Below are 10,604 nucleotides of genomic sequence, written 5' to 3' on the forward strand. Positions count from 1 at the left end.
TGATGGTTGTAATAGTGAAGACAATAATATCTCATACCCATCCCCCTGACTTATATGCCAGTTGCTCCCTTTGATAATAAAAATATAGCAGTGTTCCATCCACTACTCGTGGTTTCTGGGGTTTTTTTGTCATTTCTGCTCTCAGTCATCTGCATCCTGCATTTGTTGCTTAGTAATCTTAATTTGACCAAGAATAGGACATGTAGAGAGTAACATAGTTCATACTATGATAGCTAGAAAGTAGCATTTTTGCCATAAGATGTGCCCTTTACAATTTTAAAAGACACTGTTTTTTCCTTTCTTGAGGTAAGGTGTCAGGGTATTGCTAAACATCGAGTTTCTTGCCACAAGTATTGCTATCAGATTTTAGCTGTACTCATTTATGGGTGGTTCGGTTCTCCCTCTCCCTCTCTCTTAAGTCGTAAAATACTCTGATTTGATAAAATGAATGACAGATGTTTGGGAGTAAGAATTTATTGTCTAGATTAGTACTTTGATATGAAAATTTTGAAGTTGTAAACAACAAGGTTACTGGTGTAAGTCTTTAGATTGACCACTTCGTGCAAAAAAGGCTGACAATCAGACTATTTTCAATAACTTTGTTGCACCATTATGCAATAGCATTTGTAGTGATCTTTATTATATATATTAAGGTTCACACGGCGCAAGTTTAGTCAAGCTGTATTTCTCTTCACTTAGAGCTGGGGATTTGTTGGCAATGAAGAAGAGAACTAGAATGTGAAAAAGTTATTTCTAACTAACTGCTGGTTCTGTTGGCTTGTATGGTTATTGAAAAACTATACTGACTGCAAATTATTATATTCATATTTGTCCTTATTATTTTTCAAGTTTATCCTTAAATCGCCAAATTATCATTTTGCATCCGTTTCATTTGCAGGTCATATACTTATTTGTTGCTGTAGGAGTAATTCTCTTCATCATCTCTTGTTTTGGTTGTATTGGAGCTGCAACACGAAATGGCTGCTGCTTGACTTGTGTATCCTATTTCACATTTGTTTTACGTCATCAGAGTACTACTATTAGAAATTAGTTGTGCCCCACACCACATGATGCAACAATGATTACCTGCCATTTTGCTGCATAAGATGCATCTTTGTTTTGTTTCTTTTTTTTTTTTTGGGTTTTTGTTCGTGACAAGTAAAACAGCATAAGATGTGACCTAGTCAATTCAATAATCTCACATGATTGCAAAGAGTGTCTTCTATTCTCCTTTTGGTATGCCTGAAAGAGTATGTCCATTATTCAGCAACAAAAGCATCAGGATGCTGTTTCTTCACGGATATACAAAAGGATTGGGAAGCATTGTTGCTTTAGTTCTGTTTGTTTCTTTTGGCTTGTTTAGATACTGGATCTCTCTTTCTTTTCATCTCTTCTCTTCCCTCGTTCTGGAAAAAAGGAAGTCATTTTCTAGTTTCCCTTGACTGCTACTTTAGTTTTCGGTTTGCATCATTTGTATCTCTAGAGTAGAATTACTTGTCATCAGTGAATTAAATCCTTGAAGATTAAGCTGGACGTTATGGGACAGAGGAAAAATAGTTTCATATGTTCCTTGGCTTTGTGGTTTATGATTATTTGTTTCCTTAAGCCAACATAGTATTCAGTATTGATCGTCTTGTTGATATTGGTAGAGTTGGGATGTGCAGCTTTCATATTCTTTGATAAAAGCTGGAAAGAAGTGAGTTTTCCATTCAACCAATTTCTAGAGGTTTAATGTGCTATAGTCATCTAAACTTTTGTTATAATTTTTCCCTGTCAGGAAATTCCACCAGATAAAACTGGAGATTTTGACATGCTATATGATTTCCTCAAAGAAAAAATGGAACATTGTCAAATGGGTTGCTCTTGAATAGTTATTTTGGAGGGTAAGCATGAAATGATGCTTCTTGCTTTTGTGAGGGTTAGATATTTCTAGAGAGACAGATTCAGAAACTGGGCAGCAGATCTGATTGATGTAACATCTGTCTATTAATTTATAAAACAGGTTTGGTTAGGTACAGTTAAAGATGTACGATACTGTTACTTCCCTCTTATGTTCACTCATTGAGCATGTCCAAAAAGCATGTTTTCTCCTCTGTATTTATGACTCAATGGGATCAATTTATTTTAGGGAAGCATGACTTAATTTTATTTTAGGAATGTGAAGAATTCATGGCAGAACAATCATGTTTACTAAGGCAATGAACTTTTCTTTTGCATTCTTTTTTCTTGAAGCACGGTCAAAGGGTATACGATCATAATTAAGAAATACTGAATCAGGAAAATATTTCAAGAGAATCTAATATGATGGGAGTTTTATGTTAGAAGTTTCTAGAGGTTTTATGATTTTTATGGACACATTGAGTTCTTTGTGAAACTGTGCTTCTCTTGTACAAGTTCCACCAGTTATGATTATCTATGGCCATGACTGGGACCAATTTGTCAAGACAGAATTGGGAGATGGGGTTTCATATATCTTTTTTTGAACTCTCTCTCTCTCTCTCTCTCTGATATCAAGGAGCTTCTTAGTAGCTTGTTTACAATGAATTATTGTGTTGTTGCAGGCTTTGATTTTCTTGTTAGCCCTTCTGGTTCGGCAGCAAAACAGGCACTAGAGTATGATAGTGATGATGAGCTCATTGCCCCTAGGCAACAGAACCGACAGCCTTTGCTTAACAGACCACCAGCTCCTGCAACAGGTATGCCTGTTGCTGGAACCCTTGATCAACGTCAAAGCAGAAATGATGCCTGGAGCACACGAATGAGGGAAAAGGTTTGATTATTTCTGAATTTCAATGTAGTGAAAGTTTGACGCTCCATCTGACAATTTTGCATGTTTCTGTGACCCTGTAGCCATCTGAGTCACACTTTCCTGGTAATCCATTTGATGTGGTATTCATTCACAAAGTTGCTCATAATATATGGATTTTCATTAAGCTTATGAAAATTCAGGTTCTGGACATTTGTGTAAAACTACAATAATTGTCCCACCACAGGACCATATAGGATGGTAAACATCAGTTGTAGCTTGATCTTTCATTGCTTTAGCTATTGTGTTCACACAAGGCATGAAGGATGTAAACAAGCACTATTACATCTTGCGGTTTAGTAATCAGCCTTATTCTTGCATGTTTGAATGAGAATGTTTATGTGGCTTAACGTTTAGAACACACTTGGATGATTGTTAGTAGTTCCATTAGGCATTGCTATTGTATTAGAAAATTATCCTATAATTGGTTCTGCATCAAGTACTTGGTTGGTTTGTTATCTTGTTCCATTGATTGTTATACATATATGCTATGTAATCTCTCTATCAAAATTTGCCAGTTTCTGGTTCTGATTCTACTGCTGTACTTGTGTCTGTTCTTTGCTGCATGGAAACCAGTATGGGCTCGATACATCCGAGTTCACGTACAACCCATCTGAGCCGCACAGGTTCCAGCCAGTGTCTGCCCAACCTACTGAGGAAAGGAGTCGTTGCACCATCTTGTGATGACTTAATGGATCTTGTCAAGTGGGTTTCTGTATGCCATTTTCCTGGACAAGGGTGTGAGTTTTGATTGAGTTTGTGTACAATAGACATCCTTCAGGGTTCATATATCACAGCCTTTCCGCTTATTGGTACCTTCTAAAGATCAACGCCTTCTCTGTGTATGCATTATGATTTTTAAATATCCAGAAGCAGCTCTTGCTCTTGCTTTTATTTCTGTGATTAGTTTCTGGTAATTGATTTGATTCCCTCATAAGAGATTCTTCCAATGCACCTCCGCTTATTTCTAGAATGCCAAGCTTTTGCTCCAGTATCCCAAACATGTTCGTGTGCTATTTTAGAACAATAAAGCGTTTGCGCAAACTGAGCAGTTTCATTAATAATATCTTAAATATGATTTAATTTATTAATTTATAATGTTTTTTTTGAATACAAGGAAACAATTATGAAGGGTTGTATTAGAGCCGTAGCTAATATTAAAAAAAAATGTTAGAATGTTATTTGAAAACAAATTCAAAGTTGAATAGTATTTAATGAAATAATATTCTAAATGTAATTTTAGTTTACTTTATTTTAATGAATTTTAATTAAAAAATAAAAAAAATAAAAAAAGACTTTCATAAAATATCCCAAGCACCTATGCTTGGGTGAACTAACTGATGCGATCCCATAAATATAAGAAATTCATAGTCAAATTGACTATTTTCAAGAAAGTTAAGATTAGATTTGGAATTGAGCTTGACATAACGATAACCTGTATTGAAACATCAAAATTATAAGAACCACCCCTCACCCAACATATATGAAGAGACGCGAACAAGAAGTATAAGAAAAATGTCACAACACCTGGTTAATTCTTTAATAAGTCAGAGTAGTTACACGATGAATTAAGGGTAAGAACAAACTCCTTCTCACAAGTTGTATTTCTGAATAAATAAATCTCTCTTATTTATTTTAAAACTACAAGCTAAATAACCCTATGTATATTAGGTAAAACATCCTAAAAAATACCGAAAAAAATAAAAATAGAGTTCTAAAAAAAAAAAAAAAAGAATGATAAATCAATAAGGAAACTAATTGCAGTTCCATCATAGTAACTTCTAGATTTTATAATAAATCTTTTTTGATGTTTGATTGACTCGAATTTTTTACCCAATATTAAAAACGCTCTTTCTCATATGGATGCATTAAGGAGTCTATCGTATATGGAAAAAAATATTGAGATGTCTAGTTTTCATTCCAACTAGAATCATAGCGAAATTTCTTTTGTAGCTTCATTTATCACCCAAACAATACACAAAGGTTTAGTTTGGTAGATTTGCAACTTGTTAACCCAAATATCCAAAATCAGTCCAATCAATTTCTCTTGTATCCTCTTAGTTAGAGACATTGTAATAGGCATAATTGATACATCTAATGGATCATCTAGTGATGCTCGCTGATTGGTCTAGGCCTGAGTGGGCCAATTATTGACCCAAAATAGAGAAGGCTAGGCATGCGTGGGTCTGCAAGGCTAAGTTAGTGTGCCAAACCCTCTTTTTTTTTTTTTTCGGTTAAACACATAATCCACCTAATTTTTTTTTTAAATAAAGCAAATAAAAATGAAGCTAGGTCTATATTTCAGACACCAAAGAGGTGATTAGAAAGCTAGCTCTCATGTTTTTGGACCAAAAAACTTATTTTCAATATTTTTTCACCTAAAAACACCCGATGAACACCTTTAGACTTTAGTAAGTCAATTTCTCACCTTGAAACCCCTAAATTAATAAAAAAAATAAAAAATTAAATAGAAAAAGGTCTCTCTTAACCTTAGTCTATTTCTAGTGATATGAAAGCTTAAAAACACTTTAATGTTTAATAGCACTCCTCTCATTAATAGGAACACTTTGACACCAAATTTGGTTTTTTTTCCTTTTCTCCAGGATTTGACCAACCAATCACTTTTTCTTTCCTTCATTATTTTTGGTGATTCTCTCCTAAAATAATCCAAGGACTAAGGCACAAAACAAATGATGTATTGGACTGAAACGCCACATCCTCAATAAATAAGAATAAAAAGTGAAAAATAAAAAACTTTGGGGAGAAAATTTCTAAAAAACTATCTAATGAACAATAAAAAAAGAAAAAAAAGGTTCCTTCTCACTTTAGTTTCAAATTTGGTCCTTATATTTTTATTTTTTTTAGCAACTAAATCAAATCTTGTTTGTCCAAATTACACAACAACTTAATGTCGAGGCTTTTTCTGACACCATGTGAACTCTATAATGAGCTAGTTAAAACAAATCATCATGCCCAAGTCTTAATTGATGAAATGTAGGACATGTATAAAAAGTTCTTTGACTAGAATATAAAATGTTTAACGAACAAAAAAGAAAGAAAGAAAAATATTATTTCAATCTACAATGTTTCGTCTCTGGCTATAGCAGATACGGGCAGTGATCTTATATGGACACAGTGCACGCCATGCGACAAGTGTTACAAGCAAATTGCTCCTCTTTTTGACCCAAAATCCTCAAAGTCATAAAGAGACCTCTCTTGTGACACAAGGCAATGCCAAAACCTAGGCGAGAGTAGCTCCTGCTCCTCCGAACAGCTTTGCCAATACTCGTATTATTATGGTGATCGGTCCTTTACCAAAGGAAATCTTGCTGTTGATACAGTCACTTTGCCTTCCACAAATGACGGTCCAGTGTATTTTCCTAAAACTGTCATTGGCTGTGGGCGCCGAAATAATGGAACCTTTGATAAGAAAGATTCAGGTATTATTGGCCTTGGAGGTGGTCCAATGTCCCTTATATCTCAAATGGGCTCCTTTGTTGGTGGCAAATTCTCGTACTGTCTGCTGCCATTTTCCTCCGAATCTGCAGGAAACTCGAGCAAATTACATTTTGGAAGAAATGCTGTGGTTTCCGGTTCTGGAGTCCAATCGACCCCATTAATCTCAAAAGATCCAGATACCTTTTACTATCTAACACTAGAAGCCATGAGTGTTGGAGACAAGAAAATAGAATTCGGAGGTTCTTCCTTCGGAGGCAGTGAGGGCAACATCATCATTGATTCAGGTACTTCCTTGACATTATTTCCAGTAAATTTCTTCACGGAATTTGCTACAGCGGTTGAAAACGCAGTTATTAATGGAGAACGCACCCAAGACGCAAGTGGATTACTGAGTCATTGTTATCGCCCTACTCCTGATCTAAAGGTTCCTGTAATCACTGCACATTTCAATGGAGCAGATGTGGTGCTCCAGACTTTAAACACCTTTATATTAATTTCAGATGATGTCTTGTGCTTAGCTTTTAACTCAACTCAATCTGGTGCAATCTTCGGTAACGTTGCACAAATGAACTTCTTGATAGGCTATGACATTCAAGGAAAGTCTGTGTCTTTCAAGCCGACCGATTGCACCCAACTGTAACTGGTTTTATGCCCTACAGCGTGCTACAAACATCAGGCATTTACATTTTCATTGCTGTCCCATGTCTATATATATATTCGGGGACAGATCATAAAGAACAAGGCCTTTTTAGGAGGAGTGATGAGAAAAAATTCCAAGAATACATATGGCTTGTTGAATCATAATCTTGAAGTGAGATCTACTTGTAATCCCACAGTACTGAAAGTTTTGTTCTTGTCATATTTTATTGATTTTAGCATTTTTATTTCAATTATGAATGTACGTGGTACATGCATCCTACCCCATATAATTATGTCAATCCAATACAATTAATGATCCAAAACGTGTCCCATTTGCTGGTTTTAATCTATGATCAAGGTTAATTACATTATATGGTGCTAGTGTTTTAGACTTTAATTATGGCCAGCATAAAATTAACCTTACGCTTTCAATTTGAGTTACATATGCATGAGGGACATAAGAGTACAACTCGTGTTCATTAGGATACCACAAGCTGCCACGTTTATGCATTAAAGTGGATGAAGGAATCATGTTTTACGCGTACAGAAAGTTTGAGGGACATAAGGGTTAAAATGACCAAAATGTAAAGCTTCAAGAACCAAAGGTCATAGGTGTAATTAACTCTTAAAAATAAATGCATAATAAATGAGGTTAATTCTAATAAACCTGTCTTCGGAAATTAAAAAAAAAAAAAAACATATAGTGAAAGTTAGGGCTCTCAAGTCTCAGGCCCCATGAATATATCCATACCCCTAAACACTGTATTTTACTCGTTTTGGCCCCATATTTACACCATACTACTAATGGTGTGTTTATTTTTGTTTTTTATTTTTATATTTGTTTAGGGTACAACTCTCTACAATAAAAAAAATATAAAAATAAAAATAATATATTTATATTTTTTCTGTTCTGTTTTTTTTTTTTTTTTGATGGTCCCATCACTAAAAACAAACACGGCAAGCATTTTGAAATTCTTTCTAAAAATGTATATAATTAAAAATGTAAGGTAACAATCATTTTGCATGTGATGCTCCAATATACATTAAATTAAACGAGGAAGCCAAATCTCAAAATGAGTTTAATTTAATGTATATTTATCATGAGCAACCACTTTTGTTTAGCGGTCGGCTAAATGTATTACAAATCATACTTTTCATAACAGAGCGAACCCGTGATTCTCCAATGTCCAAACCCCCTGCCATTAACACTGATGAATGTTTTGTCTAGTGATTTGTTTTTTTTAATCAATATTAAATAACAAAACAATAAAGAATTTGGAAACTTTTCTTTTGTTTTGTTTTTGTTGTTCAGGTTATATATATATTTTAATTTTATTTTTTAGTATTAGATTGTTTTGAAAATTTTGCTTTATAATTTTTTTTTAAAATTTTATTTATATTAAGTTATATATCAGTTTCATGGATTTTTTCTTCTCAATTTCAACATTTAACATCATATATGTGCTAAAAATGGGGCTTTATATTTTGTTTTTTTTATGAATTTATCATAATTTCATGATTTAAATCGTGAGTTTAACATGTTAAATTAACCAGATTAATTTGGGTTGGTTCTTTAGGACCCTTTTTCTAATTGAATTTTTTTTTTTGGAGTCCTTCTTAATTTGATATATTTCTTTTCATGGTATTATCCTGATTTCATGACTCAAGTTGTGGATTTGACATGTTGATATGAGATGACTAGGTTTATGTTTTTGTTCCTTTTTTAATTGAATTATTTTTTCAATTTCACCCTTCAACAACTCAATTTTTTTTTTCAATTTATCTTATAATATTAGGTTATTTGGGAATTGAGCTTCGGAATTGTTTTTCAATTTGCTTTATATAGAGTTATTCTAATCTCATATATTTTTTTTTTCTTGATTTCAACTTTGAATATTGGATTTATTAGAAGTGGAGCTTCTTAATTTTTTTTATTTGTTTTTTTATGTAGTTATCATGGTCTCATGATCCAGGTTGCGGGATTAACATGTTAGCCCAAATTGATTAGGTTGTATTTTTTGTTAGTTTTTTAATTGGTTTTTTTTCTTAATTCCATCCTTTAACATTAGGTTGGTTAGAAATTAAATTTCATAATTTTTTTTTGTGGAGTTATCACAATCTCATGACTTGGATTGTGGGTTTGACATATTAACTCTGGGCTGACTTGGATGATTTTGTTGTCCTCTTTTTAATTTCTTCTTTCAACTTTAGATTGATTAGGAATTAACTTTTATAATTTACTTTGATTTAATTTTTATAAGGTTATCATAATTTTTATTACTTGAATTATAGATTTGATAGATTAATTTAAAATCGATTCAATACGTCACAATCTTAATATTTTTTTTAAAAAATATATCATCAAATACATCTTTATATCAATATTTAAAAATTATATCATCCAATATATATATATATATATATATATATTTTGAGCTTGTGATTAATTTTTTTTAATTAAAAACATATTATCAACACTTGTATATTTTGTTATATTAAAAAAATTAATCCCAACCGCGCACGCCTGATCTAGTTCGTTCTATTTCTTGTGCAGGAGATGCAGAGGCTTTGCGGTTGTTTCTATTGTGATGGGCATTGAAAGTTTACAAACACAGGTTTTCCAGTGCTTTTGGTATGCATAGTGGCTGTTTTTGGACAGACAGTGAAACTGTGAAAACAAAGCAACATCCTTTGAAACTGTAATAACATGTCTAATTTATTAGTACAAGAAACAAAGTAAACATGTCTTGAAATAAATCAGAGATTGTTCGCATCATATTTCTTCTCACTGACATGCTTCCCAATTTCTTCAGCCATGGTTTGCAGTGGCTTGACGGTGACAAGAGAAGCAAGCTCAGTTTTGGTGTCATCGAACTCATACTTCACGGTGGATCTGATAATGGTTGATTCAGCATCTTTCTCAATGATCTCCAAGCGAATGCGATAAACATCAAAGCCAAGATCTATGTATCCTCCCTCTATCATTTCCGTTTCTTTCACTCGCTTTTCATCGTCCATAATCCTGAATATTTCCTTCATGTAGCCACCAGAAGTACCTGACAGGATCATCGATACTGTCAATATTCAGAATCTCGGTGTTCTAGTTTCGTAAACGAATAATTAACAAAAGAAGAAGAAATTTAAGGAAAAAAAATCCATTTCCATATTAGCAACTTAAATCAAATGTATAATCGAGGTACCTGGAAAAGTAAGTTTAACAATGGTACCAACACCTCCATCTCCTTCTATCACCTCTACCTTGCCAACAACATGGCCTAGTAATTTATCGACCAGCCTTCCAAGCTCAAGCCCGCGGTATGCACTCCATACTGCATTTGCAGGTGCCTGCACCAAAGTTTCCTCTGATAATTCATCTTTCATATTGCTACAGCCGTTTTCTTCAAACTTTCCTTGCTTATTCTCTCTGAGATCACAAGCGGTTCTCTCAAGAACGGGGCTATAAATGGAGTCCAGTTTATGGTGGACGTCGCTAGTTTCTAGCAGCCAATGACTTTTCCTTATCGCTAATACTAAAACGAGAACAACTAAAGATTATTTCTGGTGATTGTTCACAACAATCCAGCAGTTGACAACTTGACATCACCAATACGGGATTAATTTTTCCAATGTTTAGTGGCTATCATTTTGCTCGATTCTCTATGCTGCCGGCTGCAAAGATAGCAATATATGCCATTTAAGC

General features: G+C 33.7%; 1 protein-coding gene, 2 long non-coding RNA genes and 1 pseudogene across 3 annotated transcripts in view; all 4 read left to right on the forward strand.

Moving 5' to 3' along the window:
• LOC118062917 (tobamovirus multiplication protein 2A) overlaps positions 1-3,700 on the forward strand; it is a 56,683-nt gene extending 52,983 nt beyond the window's left edge. Inside the window, exon 7 of the mRNA XM_073408327.1 lies at positions 3,383-3,700. Coding sequence (XP_073264428.1) covers positions 3,383-3,490 — 108 coding nt within the window. The 3' untranslated portion in view covers positions 3,491-3,700. The remainder of the gene's footprint in view (positions 1-3,382) is intronic.
• Positions 870-1,866, forward strand: LOC118051769 (uncharacterized). Its single transcript, XR_004688088.2, has 3 exons — positions 870-997; positions 1,616-1,696; positions 1,778-1,866. It is a non-coding gene; the product is annotated as an uncharacterized lncRNA (long non-coding RNA).
• Positions 3,701-4,982: 1,282 nt separating the features above from the next.
• Positions 4,983-6,905, forward strand: LOC118051734 (aspartic proteinase CDR1-like; annotated as a pseudogene).
• Positions 6,906-9,611: 2,706 nt separating this feature from the next.
• Positions 9,612-10,313, forward strand: LOC140955428 (uncharacterized). Its single transcript, XR_012169468.1, has 2 exons — positions 9,612-9,956; positions 10,101-10,313. It is a non-coding gene; the product is annotated as an uncharacterized lncRNA (long non-coding RNA).
• The last annotated feature ends 291 nt before the right edge of the window (positions 10,314-10,604 follow it).

This window comes from Populus alba, chromosome 3 (genome assembly GCF_005239225.2).
Source record: "Populus alba chromosome 3, ASM523922v2, whole genome shotgun sequence".
NCBI lineage: Eukaryota > Viridiplantae > Streptophyta > Magnoliopsida > Malpighiales > Salicaceae > Populus > Populus alba.